Raw genomic sequence first — 16314 nt, forward strand, 5'->3', positions numbered from 1 at the left:
AAGTGGGAGAACTTGCACAATTGATGGCTGACTAAATACTTTTTGCCCCACTGTAGATAAAAGAGATTTACAGTTATCAAACCGTCACGCCAGGGTAAGCCTACACAAACACAGCCCTTATTTTAAATGTTTCTTAAAATCCCCTATGGGAGAAGGGAATGTTTGAAAAAGTAATGGAACAATTTCCTTGTTTGGCCTCTAGGTTTTATGGGTATTATGACTCATACTGTGGTACTACACTGAACACAAATATAAACGCAACATGTAAATCTTTGGTCCCATGTTTCATGAGTTGAATTATAAGATACCAGAAATGTTCCATATGCACAAAAAGCTTATTTTTCTCAAATGTTGTGCACAAATTTGTTTACATCCCTGTTAGTGAACATTTCTCCTTTGCCAAGATAACCCATCCACAAGTCAGGTGTGGCATATCAAGAAGCTGATTAAAGAGCATGATCATTACACAGGTGCACCTTGTACTGGGGACAACAAAAGGCAACTTTAAAATGCACAGTTTTGTCACACAATGCCATAGATGTCTCAAGTTTTGAGGGAGTGTGCAATTGGCATGCTGACTGCAGGAATGTCCACCCGAGCTGTTGGCAGAGAATTGAATGTTCATTTCTCTACCATAAGCAGCCTCCAACATCGTTTTAGAGAATTTGGCAGTATGTCCAACTGGCCTTACAACCGCAGACCATGTGTATGGCATCGTGTTGGCAAGCAGGTTGCTGATGTCAACATTGTGAACAGAGTGCCCCATGGTGGGGGTGGGGTTGTTATGGGCAGGCATAAACTACGGACAACGAACGCAATTGCATTTTATAGATTGGCAGTTTGAATGCACAAAAATACCACAAAGCCAATTGTGAAGCCCATTTTTTAAAAGGTATCTGTAGCCAATAGATGCATATCTGTATTCCCAGTCATGTGAAATCCATAGATTAGGGCCTGATGAATTATTAGAATTTACTTTTTTCCTCATATGAACTATTACTCAGTAAAATTGTTGAAATTGTTGCATGTTGCATTTATATTTTTGTTCAGTATATATTGTCACCTCTCTGTATTGATATGTGGAGAAATGTATTCGTCATTTTTCATACAAGTCTGAATATGCCAGATTTCAAACTTCAGTTACCCTCAGGCTACCTGGTATAATCTAGTTAATTCTAGTGAGTAGGCCTACTTTTCTACTGATACATAAACACTTTTAGCTACATATGATTTTCTTACTCAACTGTTGGCCGGATTCAGTCTTACCTCTCCTCCATGATTTTCGTCCAATTTTGAAGAGTTAAAAAAGTACAGGATACTGGTTATTTATTTGGTTCTATAGTTCTATCCTTATTGTTACGTCATAATGACATGGAGATTTTAGAACGACACAATATTATTAACGTTAGTGATGTTATGTCTAGACAAGAGCCATACCTAGCCTTCTATTTAGAAATGTGAAGCTATACGTATTTTTAAAAATCTGTTTTTGTCATTCAAGCTGCCCAATATGCGGTCTCAATTCTCAGTTATAAATGTTACAAAGGCAGCCAAAGAAATGTGGTCTATTTCAAATAGTTACAAAATAGAACTAAAATTGTACTATAATGCCTTTTAATTGATGGTGTGAAAATGTTGATATGGTTCGTCGTTGGGCTTCTTGGGTCGCCTCAATGGTACTTGTGCCTTGTGGTCCACAAAGCCCGTCTTTTCCTGGTTCATCCACGGAGTTCTAGGTTCAACCAACGAAGTGTTATGTGCTCCGCCAGAAAAGTAGACGGCGATACTGTGCATGCAACATCTTGTAGTACCAGCTGACGACAACAGACAAAAAGGGCGCGGGAAATTTGGAAATGGCGGAGTACATAACCAGTGAGGGTAAGGGGCAAAATAAGAAGAAAATTATTAATTCTTTACGAATAGACATTCCAGTATATGTAAATAGTTTGTTTGACATGTTCGTCTCAATGGTTGCCTATCCATTAACGCCAATAGTATGTGTTTCGCACTAAAAATGCATTCCTCGACGCGTTCGTAGTCATCGTAATAGACTGTGTAGCCAGCTACCGTTAACTAATTAGCTAGTCCAAAGATATTGATCATTCATCTGACTCTACTAGCTAGCCTAGTTGTTTCTTAGGTCGGCAAGGTGTTTCAGAAGTGGCTTGCGTGATTAACTAGTAGATTGTAACGGCCTAATGTGATGTTTCATTAGCCGATACATGTTAGGTAGCTAATGTTTAGCGTAGCACAGGGACTTTTCAATATTTCCTCAATTCCCCACTTGGAAGAAAACCAGTGTATTCTAAACGTGTCTAGTGTCATGTCTAGTTGCAGGCTATTCGTTTTGAATTTAGAAAATGCTCCGTAATTATATCAGCGCCCCCCCCCCACGAAGTAACTTTAATACAAATGCTAGGCAGGTTTCCATTACCCCAGGTTTATTCGACAAAATACATGTAATTGCGACGTGTAATGGAGACGGCAGATGGGAGACATTTTCTAAACTAAAGATCGACATCAATTTTTATCTGTTCGACAGAGGGCGACATTATTGTGACAAATGAAGATGGAAACGGTGTTTTTGGAATATATTATGATTGCCGAATCATTTTGAATGTGATGTCAATGCATATGTCTTGCAAAATATATTTTTTAAGCTATAACGTATTCTGATTTTAAAAATGCCTGAATTGTTTCACCTTGCTTTTCTGGTTGGCTGGCAAGTTTGACCATCAAATTATTGCAGATCTACAGTAATGCAAGTTTCACCATGGTGATATGTTAGCCATGATAATTATTTAAGCAATAATGCCCAAGGGGGTATGTGGCCTATATATAATGGCTAAGGGCTGCCCTTACATGCTGACCAGACCGCGCGTATGCCTCTGCTGTTGTGAGGCTGGTTGGACATACTTCCAAATTCTCTAAAACAAACTTAACATTAAATTCTCTGGCAACAGCTGTAGTGGACATTCCTGCAGTCAGTGTGCCAATTGCATGCTCCCTTAACTTGAGATATCTGTGGTATTGTTGTTACAACTACACATTTTATTGGCCTTTTATTTTCCCCAGCACAAGCTGTACTTGTGTACTGTTCATGCTGTTTAATCAACTTTTTGATATACCACCCCTGTCAGATGGATGTATTATTTTAGCAACGGAGAAATGCTCAATAACAGGGATGTAAACAAATGTGTGCACAATTTGAGCAAAATGAGCTTTTTGAGCATATGGAAAATGTCTATTTCAAATCAAATTTTTCAAATCAAATTTTATTGGTCACATACACATGGTTAGCAGATGTTAATGCGAGCATAGCGAAATGCTTGTACTTCTAGTTCCGACCATGCAGTAATATCTAACAAGTAATCTAACAATTTCATAACAACTACCTTATACACACAAGTGTAAAGGAATGAATAAGAATATGTACATATAAATATATGGATGAGCGATGGCCGAACAGCATAGGCAAGGTGCAGTAGATGGTATAGAGTACAATATATACATACATATGAGATGAGTAATGTAGGGTATGTAAACATTATATAAAGTGGCATTGTTTAAAGTGGCTAGTGATACATTTATTACATCAAATTTTTAATTATTAAGTGGCTAGAGATTTGAGTCAGTATGTTGGCAGCAGCCACTCAATGTTAATGATGGCTGTTTAACAGTCTGATGGCCTTGAAATAGAAGCTGTTTTTCAGTCTCTCGTTCCCAGCTTTGATGCACCGGTACTGACCTCGCCTTCTGGGTGATTGTGGGGTGAACAGGCAGTGGCTTGGGTTGTTGTTGTCCTTGATCTTTTTGGCCTTCCTGTGACATCGTGTGGTTTAGGTGTCCTGGAGGACAGGTAGTTTGCTCCCGGTGATGCGTTGTGCAGACATCACTACCCTCTGGAGAGCCTTACGGTTGTGGGCGGAGCAGTTGCCGTACCAGGTGGTGATATAGCCCGACCGGATGCTCTCGATTGTGCATCTGTAAAAGTTTGTGGGTGTTTTTGGTGACAAGCCAAATTTCTTCAGCCTCCTGAGGTTGAAGAGGCGCTGTTGCGCCTTCTTCACCACGCTGTCTGTGTGGGTGGACAGTTTCAGTTTGTCTGTGATGTGTACGCCGAGGAACTTAAAACTTTCCACCTTCTCCACTACTGTTTCGTCGATGTGGTTTGGGGGGTGCTCCCTGTGCTGTTTTCTGAAGTCCACGATAATCTCCTTTGTTTTGTTGATGTTGAGTGTGAGGTTATTTTCCTGACACCACACTCCGAGGGCCCTCACCTCCTCCCTGTAGGCCGTCTCATCGTTGTTGGTAATCAAGCCTACCACTGTAGTGTCGTCTGCAAACTTGATGATTGAGTTGGAGGCGTGCATGGCCATGGCAGTCATGGGTGAACAGGGAGTACAGGAGAGGGCTGAGAACGCACCCTTTTGGGGCCCCAGTGTTGAGGCTCAGCGGGGTGGAGATGTGGTTTCCTACCCTCACCACCTGGGTCATTTCAGCTTATGAAACATGGCACCAACTCTTTTCATGTTGCAGTTGTATATTTTTGTTCAGTGTATTAACGCCCATCAGCCAGCTGGAACAGAGTAGTAGTCTGACTAGGTGATACTGTGTTTTTAATAGCTATTGCATGACATATTTTGTGAAACAACATAGCTAGCTAGCTAGGTAGTTTTAACTACAGTACAGGAATGTTTGGTCAGTTGATTGTAGTTTTATTGCTATAAACCTGAGGTTAACTATAAAAAGTGATTATTGTTGTTATCCAACCAGATCATAATGTCTGAACACTTTTCTATTTATCAGCAACACATTTTACAACCAGGGGAAAGGAGAGAAAGAGCCAGTTGTAAATGTTTTGACTGGTTAAATTTGTACAAAGCACATTAGAGCCAAGAGGAACTCACACTGTACAGAACTTGGGCCCTATTTCCAATGTGGTCGTTGAAGGAATGGACAGACTGCAGGATTATCCAATATAAATACACTTCTCCATCCAGCATTTGTACTGTCATGAAAAGTCATGGCATTTTAAAATATTTTTCCAGGCCAAGAAACATTTTTAGGAAAATGATAAAATCTGAAAAGTCATGAAAATGAATTTGATAATTTGTAGTTTTATTTAGGCACATTAAAAAAAAAATATATACATATCAGCCAGGATCAGCATGACACTTTAGTGTCTGTTTGCGCGCATCACTTGCATGTGATGCTCCCGAGTTGCGCAGCGGTCTAAGGCACTGCATCTCAGTGCTAGAGGCGTCACAACAGACACCCTGGTTCGGATCCAGGCTGTATCACAACCGGCCGTGAGTGGGAGTCCCATAGGGCGGCGCACAATTGGCCCAGCGTTGTCCGGTGTAGGCCGTCATTGTAAATAAGAATTTGTTCTTAACTGGCTGGCCTAGTTACATAAAAAAATATATAATAGTAATTTATGCATGTGTGCGAGAAGAGTGGGCCTTTGCCCAAGGAGAGAGAGACAGTCGCACATTGACGTAGCCTATAAAATATTATAGAGAACAGACTAACTAGGTAGCCAATTCAAAAACATATATTGTACCCTATAGTTAGCTGTTTAGCTATTATTTGTATGCGTTGTTTTCGTCATGTCCCCCCCAAAATTCCACCGACACTTGCAAATAAGCCCATACAAAGTTGATTTGCTATTTTTGAACGATTTGCTTTTTCCAATAATAATTGAAACTATTATTTTTGACGAAACGAACGATTCACTTCACCATTGCATTAGCTGGGATTTGGTTCAATCGCGGTGAATCGAATCATGTGAATGAAAATAATAATTTGTGAATCACGAACAGTTATTTGGGGAAAAAATATTTGATGTGGCCTTTTGGGTTATGTGGCTTCAACTTGTTTTGTAGATACTAGCAGTTGATTTGGGGATCAAATGTATGGGAAATTGCAACTCAATAGATGCTAGTCAGCCTGCAATGTAAACACTTCTAAGGTATATTTGACTAAAGTTGAAGAGGTACATTTCCTGAAGAAAATATGTGGGCTTGCTTTAGCTGAATATAGCGATTTGTAGCTTACCATAGCCATTCGATCTTTGATATATTGAATGAGCTAATTCTTTAAAAAGGCACAAAACCTATTTTGTTTCAATCAAGGGTGGTCAACCATCCCCCAGGAGAGCTAATGGGTGTGCAGACTTTTATTACAGTCCCCCTCTATCAAACCACATTTTAGGAATTAGCTGCTCAACCGGACCTAGATAAACTATCTCAGATGTGTTTTAAGCAGGGCTTAATCAACAGCCTGCACACCCAGTAGCTCTCCACACTGAGGATTGACCACATGTTTTATACAGTTGCGTAACAGGTATTCTACTTTAAGTGCCTTGCACAACGACAGGAAATGGTGCATGGGATCAGAGAGCAGCCTTCCAGTGTCGATACCACATTACACTAACTTTTTTATGTACGTATAAAAAGGAAGCACCAATTGTTGGTAATGCCACCAACTGTTTGTCATGGAAATTTGGTTAAAAGTCATGGAAATTTGGTTAAAAGTCATGGAAATTTGGTTAAAAGTCAAGGAAATTCTATCTGCCAAAATATGTATGAACCCTGTGCATCCCAATGTAAAGACAATATTCTGCCTTTTTTTTTTCTAGAGGAGGCAACGTCTCCCTCCTCCCTCAAGCTGTACGAGGCACAGTTCTTTGGTTTCACCCCTCAGACCTGCATGGTGAGAGTATACAGTGCCTTTCAGGACTGCCTGAATGAATTGCTACTTGTCGTAGAAGCAGTGTTCGTGAGAAAACTAAGCGGAACTGAACCAAATGGAGAGCAACTACATTTAAGGGCAAGAGAATGCACCCAAAAGTTGCAGATATTCCTTCAGGAACGCTTCAAGCGTCTGTCTGGTCGCATGGAAACCGTTTTGGTCAACAACGTCCTCTCAGTCCCGCCTAATGTGTTGCTGCCTGACGACCAGCCACACAAAAAGTACCCTCAACGTTTAGAGGAGGTTCTTAAGCTGGAGTCTTCCCTGGCGGAGCTGCAACAAGCGTACCAAGTGGAGGTGTGTGCCAGGCAGGCCTTGCTGGCTGAACTGGAGGAGCAAAGAGAGGTCCAAGAGCAGCTGGATGGGATCCTGAGCTGGATTGGAGAACTACAGGCAGCATGGATGCAGGAGGGAATGGGCAGCTTTTACAACAGCTTCTGTGTGATGATGCAGTCGGTCAAGAAACTGCAGGCTGTCTTTGGAGAGATCAATAAGAAAAGCAAAAGACTGGATGAGGACTCGTCAGTGGGATGGACCCACATGGTGTAAAATACTTGTTAGTGGGATGGGTAGGTTGCAGGTATGGCAAAATTCTGACTTGGAATAGCACCCTCTGTCAGACAAAAGACAAATAGAATTCTATGCCTTTGGATGTATTAACAATTATACAATTTATCAGACACAAGTCTTACAAACAAGAATGTGAGCAGTTTTTAAATCATAATTCATCTTTGGTTTGATATATTTACTTTCTGATGGTTTACTATACATTCAAAATATATTATCCACAATTTGAGTAGTAAGAGGCTCAAACAGTTAGTCTTTTTTTTTATTATCTCCCAGTCTTAACTCTGTTTCTCTGGCATTTTTTATAAATGTATGTTAATTAACGAATGAACTTTGGAGCCATAGTCACCACAAGGGGGAAGCATTGGTTTGTTATTGCCATCTCAAATGTACATTGACCAAGCAGTGCCATTGTACAGTGTGAATTATTTTTGATTCATTGTCGTATTATCTTTTTGGCAAAATCATTAAATGTACAACACTTTAATAATTTTGAATAAATAAAAGTGTAGTTGTGCAATTGCATCTGATTTAAATCAGGTATCATTTAAATCATTCCAATCCTTTCTCATCATGGTCTCTATGTCAGATGCAGTCTAGGCTTGTCTGTGATGTCTAATGCTGTATGATGTTGACTGATAAGTAGCTGGTTTGACAGTGGGCTGCTCTGACAGTATGGTCTTGGTGGGAGTCCCAGCAGTGATCATACAGTTGTGTGATGTCCATGGCTGGAACCCCAGGCTCCATATTCATAAAGGGTCTTTCCTGTTAATGGATACCGGGAGTGTAATTTCAGCCTATGTTTAAAAAATACAATAAAAACACATTTAATTGAATGTTGGCCTACATTTTACCAGCAGAGAGTACATTCAAATAGGTGTACAGATTTCCCCCCAAACAAGGCAATATGCACTGGACATCCAACATGTTGTTCTGGTTTCAGTATGTCCAGATGCACATTTACATGCATGCTCACAACCTAATTCTAAATTCATTGTATAATTATTTGAATCATGTGTTAGCCTGTTGTGGTGGATCCAGTCAGGTAACATCAAAGTAGCATAACATGTCTGTGAAGTCAGGTTCAAACCTTTTCATGTTCATAATTAAACATGAGATGTATGTCTGGTTTCTTTTTATTTCTGAAGCCTGGGGATACTTTTATCTCAATCTCTTCATTCAAAGACTATCATGGACACTCTTACTGACAGTTGTGACTGCTTTGCGTGATGTATTGTTGTGTCTCTACCTTCTTTGTGCTGTTGTCTGTGCCCAATAATGTTTGTACCATGCTTTGTGCTGCTACCATGTTTTGTTGCTACCACGCTGTGTTGTCATGTGTTGCTGCCTGGCTATGTTGTTGTCTTAGGTCTCTCTTTATGTAGTGTTGTGTTGTCTCTTGTGATGTGTTTTGTCATCTTTAAAAAAAATATTTTTTTATCTCAGCCCTCGTCCCCACAAAGCCCTTTTGACTTGCCTAGTTAAATAAAGTTAAAATAAAATAATACTTTCACATCTTAGTCTACTCGGCATATTAATGTTGTGGTTTATTATGTATAAATGTTCCACAGCCACCTCACAATTCCAAGACGTGTAAAGGCACTAAATATTTATCCGATGCAGTAGATGTGAGTAAGCACAATGGAAACTTAGATTACAAAGAATTGGTACCATTTGAAAAATGTACAACATTTTTGCCAAATTTCCATACAACTATTGTGAATGTTATGGTACATATAGTGTATTGTACAGTAGTTCTGCTCTCCCAAAAAGTGACATGTTTTAGATGTAGTGGTGCTGGAGGGCTAGCACTGAGCCTGAGCAGAATAAAAAGGATGAGGAAAGCAGTGAGGGGTCTGAATATGGGGGAGGGGAGGACTGGGTTAGCAGCCCCACCCTCGCTCTCTTTCATCTCTCTCTCCCGTTAACGCCAAAGCAGCGGGGGCGCCCAAACGAGCCCAAGGACGCAGGGATGGAGCCTCATCAGTAGGGTGGAATGGGAAGACTGGACAGGCTGCCTACTGTAAGCCCACCTTTCTATCTTGTTTCTTCCTCTCTCTTCAATCCCCTTCTTTCCCATTCCCTCTTTGCATCTCCCCAATCCCCCTCTCTCCCTACCCTGCCACTGTTGGATTACACCGGGGCTCAAGTCCACTGATAAATAACTTCTCTTTCTTTTTCCACCTTCTCACTCAGCCAGGACACGTTGCTGACAAGGCTGCAGAGTAGCAGCTATCCCTGAGTGGGCCCGAAATAGTGTTTCTGTCAGATAGGGAGCCAGTGAGTGAGGCAGGAGGGCAATGTTAATGAAGTTCAATCTGGGATGGGGTGATTAAGAAGGGTGGAGTGGGGGAAGAGAGACCCCATTAGTTTAGTGATAGAGAACTCTTTCTCAGTGCAATGGGGGATACAGGGAGAATGCTGATTTTGAGTATGTACAGGTTTGCTTGGTGCCCTTACTACTCTTAACCTGCACACAAAGAAAAGAGTGACTCTTCAGGGGTGACATTTTAACATCCCAAGCTATAGTGCCACTATGATTGGTCTTGCATGTCATGATATGCAAGGAGGATAGTATGATCAATATGGTGGGAGTAGTCAGAGGTTTCTCTACGGTTGGCTAGGTCTTATGCTGATGTAGCTACAGAAATTAAAGCTTTATTTGCAGTTAAATTGCATAATGTGAATACTGACATAGTGAAGTAACTCAAATGTGATTCAGAAATCAAAATAAGGGAAAGAATTTGACTTCATTTGAGCAGTGGTATAAACTTAAGTGAAAATACTTTAAAGTACTACTTAAGATGTTTTTTTGGGGGTGTCTGTACTTTACTATTTATATTTTTGACAATTGTTACTCCACTACATTCTTAAAGAAATTAATGTACTTTTGACTCCATACATTTTCCCGTGACACCCAAAAGTGCTCATTACATTTTCAGTGCTTAGCAGTAAAATTGTCCAATTCACACACTTACCAAGAGAACATCCCTTAACATCACTACTGCCTTTGATCTGGTGGCTCACTAAACACAAATGCTTCATTCGTAAATGATGTTGGAGTGTGCCCCCAGCTATCTGTAAATAAATAAAAAACATTGTGCCATCTGGTTTGCTTAATAAGGCATTAGAAATGATTTATACTTTTGATACTTAAGTATATTTTAAACCAAATACTTTTAGACTTTCAATTTTACTTGAGTCATTTTCTATTAAGGTATCTTTACTTTTACTCAAGTATGAAAATTGGGTACTTTTTCCAGCACTGTTCAAGATCATGTTGAACAATTTACAATTGTGATTACAGAAGGCCTGTAGTGTGAATATGCAAACATTTATATATATATATATATATTTTTTTTTTTTTTTAAATCAGGTAGTTCATATTCTTTATGATCTCTTGTCCATTTCCATTGTGCTTCCATCTATTGGTAAGTCCTTTTAGAAAATGGGATGTTGAGATAAGATCATAAAGTGTATGAGTAATGGATGATCAATAGGGCTTTTGGAAAGTTCTCCTTGGGCTAAATTTACATGGACAGATTATGCAGCCAATCAATAGAAAAAAGCTTCTCGATTATGCATACATAAATTGCTGGTTAAACAAAACTGGCTAAACAGTGACCCTATGGTCATATGTCCTTACATGAAGTTGTCAATAAGATTTAGGTTTTCATTGAGCATGGCTACTTTTAGCTAGTTATTTCCTCATTGAAATGTACACAATTTGGTCCCACTCAGGTTTACGTAGTGGCCTAGCTGAATTATAGACACACAAGACTCAAATATGCACATTTATATAAAAAATATATTCTTTCCAATTCTTACATGGACATAAAAGGCACATCATAAAAACTCAGAGTACAGTATGTTTCAGTACGCTTGTGGCTGGAAGAACATGGATTAAAAAGAGAATTCATCTTTATTCAGCATGGCACATGGGGAATAACCCTGGCATGAGTTCCCCACACTCAAGCAATGATTACACATATTCAGGGTTTCTGTGGTTTCAACTACACACGTTCCTATAGCAACCAGAAAATGCAGGCAGCAGAAACTATGCTTGTTATTCACCTTAGGTGCTTTTAGTTTCTTCCAGACAGTCAAACAGCATTCTGAAGTAGCCAAGCGTAGCCTTCTTTCACCAGCTATGTGCCATTTTTGGTGGAGTTGAAACAAACATTTCTTAAATTAAATGAATAAAAGTCTAGCCATGTACACTATAGATACTTTTGTATGTGGACACCCTTCAAATTAGTGGATTTGTCTATTTCAGCCATACCCTTTACTGATAGGTGTATAAAATCGAGCACATAGCCATGCGATCTCCATAGATTGGCAGTAGAAGGGCCTTACTGAAGAGCTCAGTGACTTTCAACTTGGCACTGTTGTAGGATGCCACCTTTCCAACAAGTCAGTTTGTCAAATTTCTGCCCAGTTAGAGGTGCCCCGGTCAACTGTAAGTGCTGTCATTGTAAAGTGGAAACGTCTTGGAGCAACAACGGCTCAGCCGCGAAGTGGTAGGCCACACAAGCTCCCAGAACGGGGCCGCTAAAGTGCGTAGCGCGTAAAAATGTCTGTCCTCGGTTGCAACACTCACTACCAAGTTCCAAACTGCGCCTGAAAGCAACGTCAGCACACCAACTTTTCGTCGGGAGCTTCATAAAATGGGTTTTCATGTCCGAGCAAGCCTAAGATCACCATGCGCAATGCCAAACGTCGGCTGGAGTGGTATAAAGCTTGCTGCCATTGGACTCTGGAGCAGTGGAAACACGTTCTCTGGAGTGATGAATCACGCTTCACCATCTGGCAGTCCGATGGACGAATCTGGGTTTGGTAGATGCCAGGAGAACGCTACCTGCCTGATTGTATAGTGTCAACTGTAAAGTTTGGTGGAGGAGGAATAATGGTCTGGTCCTGTTAGTTCGGGCTAGGCCCCTTAGATCCAGTGAAGGGAAATCTTAACGCTACAGCATACAATAACATTCTAGACCATTCTGTGCTTCCAATTTTGCAGCAACAGTTTGGGGAAGGTCCTTTCCTGTTTCAGCATGACAATGCTCCCATGCACAAAGCGAGGTGCGTACAGAAATGGTTTGTCCAGATCGGTGTGGAAGAACTTGACTGGCCTGCACAGAGCCCTAACCTCAACCCCATCGAACCCCTAATCACCCAACATCAGTGCCCGACCTCCGTAATGCTCTTGTGGCTGAATGGAAGCCAGTCCCCGCAATGTCCTAACATCTAGTGGAAAGCCTTCCCAGAAGAGTGGAGGCTTTTATAGCAGCACAGATGGGACCAACTCCATGTTAATGCCTATGATTTCGGAAGGAGTTGTTCGACGAGCAGATGTCCACATACGTTTGGTCATGTAGTGTATTTTGATATAGAATTAATTGATTCCACCATAGTTTTCATTTTTTTCTAAAGAAATTGCACATATGCCTACAATTACAGAACTGTATTGGGAATTTCTGTTGGCCACAAAACACATTTCTTCAATCCAGCGCTCCGTATGATCAATTACATTTATTTTCCTGTGCATCCCCTCCCAACGGCCTCCAAGCCTTTGTTCCTCCGTGGCTGCCCTTTGAGGACAGACTGTCAATTGGATTGGGGTGGCCCTGGCCTGCTCTCCAGGGTGCTGAAAGGCCATTGCTCTCCTGCTGCTGCTCCGTTCTCTAGCCTCGTAATGGAACAAGGCTACTGGTTAACCTTCGCCTTCATATACCCTAGACACCACTGTTCCCATAGCTTTTCTATTTGTTTTTACTGGCCAGTTATTGAGCCTGAGCTTGTAATTACACTGATGTTCTACTCTGATCTATGTTTACTGCTAGGACAATAGAGACAAGGTGGTTTCTGCCTACCATTTAGATGTCCAGCTCACAGCTTGCGGATATTTCTCAACGGTCTCGGTTGAAAGAAAAGACTGGCACAAATACAAGCAGACTCCAGCAATTTCTTAGCAGCAGCTCAGGTATTCTGGAAAGCTAACAACACCATCACTTTTTAGGCTTTTGCCTCAAAGGGATTTTCTATCTTCTGGGGCGGTGGTGACAAATTCCACATTTTCCTGAGTGTAAAATCAATTAAAACATACTTCAAATAACTGTGAAACCCCAATTTCAAGCTTGTAATTTTGGGGCAAAACATAAGGAAACATTTCAGACTTTTGTGAAGAAAAAAAAACTTAACACAAAGTATCAGGCGTGATTATAGAAAAATATTTATCAAAGATCTGAACCTTGATAAATAAACATTCTCATTATATACATTTTTTGGAGCAATTAAAAATGGCAACATACTGCCTAAATTACAACATACAGTAGTTTCAGTAAATAGTTAGCACCAATACTCCATGATGCATCGTGCTTGTAAACAGATACTATAGTTAGGGATGGTTTTCTACTTTGTAAGTAGGCTTATTTCCCATCATTTAATGGTGGATAACGTGGAACAGGGATTCCCAGCAGACAGAGGCTCATCCCTTGGCCTTTGGGGTGTGACCTGACCCAGTCAGAGAGTGGTGGGCAGTGAGGGGGAGGGACTGGCCCTGGTACAGCCTAGCAGACAGCTGGTGACAGATTGAATTATCCTGGCTGGCAGCCCACTAGAGTCAGGGAGAGGAGAAGACAAAAGCCCTCCTACGCACCCACCCGCTCTGCCTGGCCCGCAGTCTGGGAGTGGAGGAGGAGGACCCCCCCCCGCAAGCTTCTCTCTGTCTATATGGAGCTCCATGGTTACCAACACTTCCAACACTTGACATTACGGACAGGCAATGGACAGCTAGAGATGGACATAGAATACAGTCTCTGAAGAGTGTACAAAACATAAAGGACACCATCCTAATATGAAGTTGCAAAAGGATGCTGGCCCATGTTGACTCCAAAGCTTCCCTCAGTTTTGTCAAGTTGGCTGGATGTTTGGGTGGCGGACCATTCTTGATACACATGGGAAACTGTGAAAAACACAGCAGTGTTGCAGTTCTTGACACAAACCTGTGCGCCGGGCACTTACTACCATATCCTGTTCAAAGGCACTTAAATCTTTTCTCTTTCCCATTTACCCCCTGAATGGCACATACACACAATACATGTCTCAATCCTTCTTTAACCTGTCTCCCCTTCATCTACACTGATTGAAGTGGATTTAACAGGTGACATCAATAAGAGATCATGGCTTTCACCTGGTCAGTCTCTGTCATGGAAAGAGAAGGTATCCTTAATGTTTTGTACACTGTGTACATTGAGGCGATAGAAAATTATGGTGAAGCAAATAGTCTGTTGGCAATTTTGAGGTCAGCATGAACTGATGAGACTTTAATTTTCAAAAGCACCAAAACCTTTCAATGAGAATTTGCAATTTGCACCTCACGACAAAACCCTCCAAAAAATTGCCTCATTATGAAAAGACGTGCATGTTTTTTCTTTATTCTACATAGGCAGCTATTAGGACACCTCAGACAATGGGCGAGGCATGAGTGGCTGGGTGAGGCAGCTGTCACAGCGGACGCGAGGAGTCGCGGCTCTCTTTCTCCTAGTTGTCACTCAGCCTGGAGGGTCCAGAGAGGGCTCCTGCTGGCCAATTATCCCCCCAGAATCAACTAAGGCCCCGTAATGGCAGCCTTGCTGGCCCAGTGCCAGGTCAGGAGGGGAACAATGGCTGGTCCAGAGAGAGGTAGGGCAGAACAGGGCCACTCCCCAGCCTCAAGAGCAAGACATCCCACTAAGGAAGGGGCCTTTACCCCCCTGCTGTTCCCTCATGTCCTTTCTCTTGTGCTGAAAGAGAAAAACATAAGGCTTGAATTCAATTTCCCAATGGTGTTTAAATGATAATACGGGGTAGTAATGACTGAGTGTGGGTGGCATTCAATCAATTATGTACGTTTTACTGTTTCATACTAGTTGATGTATAAAGTGTAAAGTCAATACAAACTTTTCTCAGATAGAATGCACTGCAGTGTAACCTGGATTCAAGCACTTTCAACCTAGGAACTCCTGTGTATTAAACTACTGTTCTTTACATTGAATAATAGACAGGGGAGCAGGTGACAGATCATTGTAGCCCACACCAGTCTCACAGTACCATTAAAATGACACAATGACAAATCAGAGCTCATACAGTGAATATGATTACCAAAACAGCAAAACACTTAAAACTGCATTGTTTGCATATTTTTTTTCCTTGGCCAAAAATATCTGGGGGTCACTGTGTGTGAGACATCCATCATCCAGATTTATGTCAATGAATAAAATGCATGTGAATAGTCTACCACCATGCCCTATGGCGTACACACACCATCTGCAGTGGTGTTAACATTTCAGTTTTGCTTAGTCCCCAATATGTGACAAATAAAGGTATGGTGAAGTGTTACTAATGTAGTCGCAATCCTAGACAAATTGAATCGATGTGTAAAATATAGATCTCTACAGAAGTCCAGAGAGGACATATTAATAAAAATAATATTCCCTCGTTATGTTGAGTTCACAACTTATCTCATGATCACAAACATAACAATAGTTTTGTCGATATTAAAATAATTTTCTCATGATCACGACATAAAAGTTGTTTTGTTGAGATCCCGAGAAACTATAAATAAGAGTGGAGGGATTGATGATAGATTGACAGTATGGCTGAGGTGGCAGAGCCCATGGTGGATCAATGCATACATTTTTATTGTTTGCTACACTAAGGGATGGTAGATTTCATTCTAACCGTGCTTTCATTTGTGTTTGGAGCTCATTATTAGTTTACAAGTTAGAATGTTAGCAATTTAATTGTCCCTTACCTTTGAGCTAAGAGACATTTAAGACCTGATTGATAGCTGACAGGCAGCACGGTCTCCCAGGCTGTGTGCCACCCCGAACACCACAGCAAGCAACATCACAGCTAACTTGGCTAGTCTTGTGGGCAAACTAGCTACAAAAGTTAGCTAGCTAGCCAGTTATCTATGCTGATTGTTAGCTTGCATAACTGATATGTGTATAA

At 41.0% G+C, this 16314-nt stretch overlaps 1 protein-coding gene across 1 annotated transcript; it reads left to right on the plus strand.

Annotated features, from left to right (window-relative positions):
• The first annotated feature begins 1746 nt into the window (after nucleotides 1–1746).
• Nucleotides 1747–7848, plus strand: LOC124000882 (protein MIS12 homolog). The gene is made up of 2 exons (XM_046307562.1): nucleotides 1747–1878; nucleotides 6644–7848. The coding sequence occupies exons 1-2, from the start codon at nucleotides 1854–1856 to the stop codon at nucleotides 7303–7305; spliced, it is 687 nt and encodes a 228-aa protein (XP_046163518.1). The 5' UTR covers nucleotides 1747–1853; the 3' UTR covers nucleotides 7306–7848.
• The last annotated feature ends 8466 nt before the right edge of the window (nucleotides 7849–16314 follow it).

This window comes from Oncorhynchus gorbuscha, linkage group LG16 (genome assembly GCF_021184085.1).
Source record: "Oncorhynchus gorbuscha isolate QuinsamMale2020 ecotype Even-year linkage group LG16, OgorEven_v1.0, whole genome shotgun sequence".
Classification (NCBI taxonomy): domain Eukaryota; kingdom Metazoa; phylum Chordata; class Actinopteri; order Salmoniformes; family Salmonidae; genus Oncorhynchus; species Oncorhynchus gorbuscha.

What these genes read in the sequence shown, in the direction of transcription:
- LOC124000882 (XM_046307562.1), top strand. Translation starts at nt 1,854, where the DNA reads ATGGCGGAGTACATAACCAGTGAGG. An exon ending in GGAGTACATAACCAGTGAGG is followed by an intron (nt 1,879 to 6,643) that starts GTAAGGGGCAAA and finishes TTTTTTTTCTAG; the next exon opens with AGGAGGCAACGTCTCCCTCC.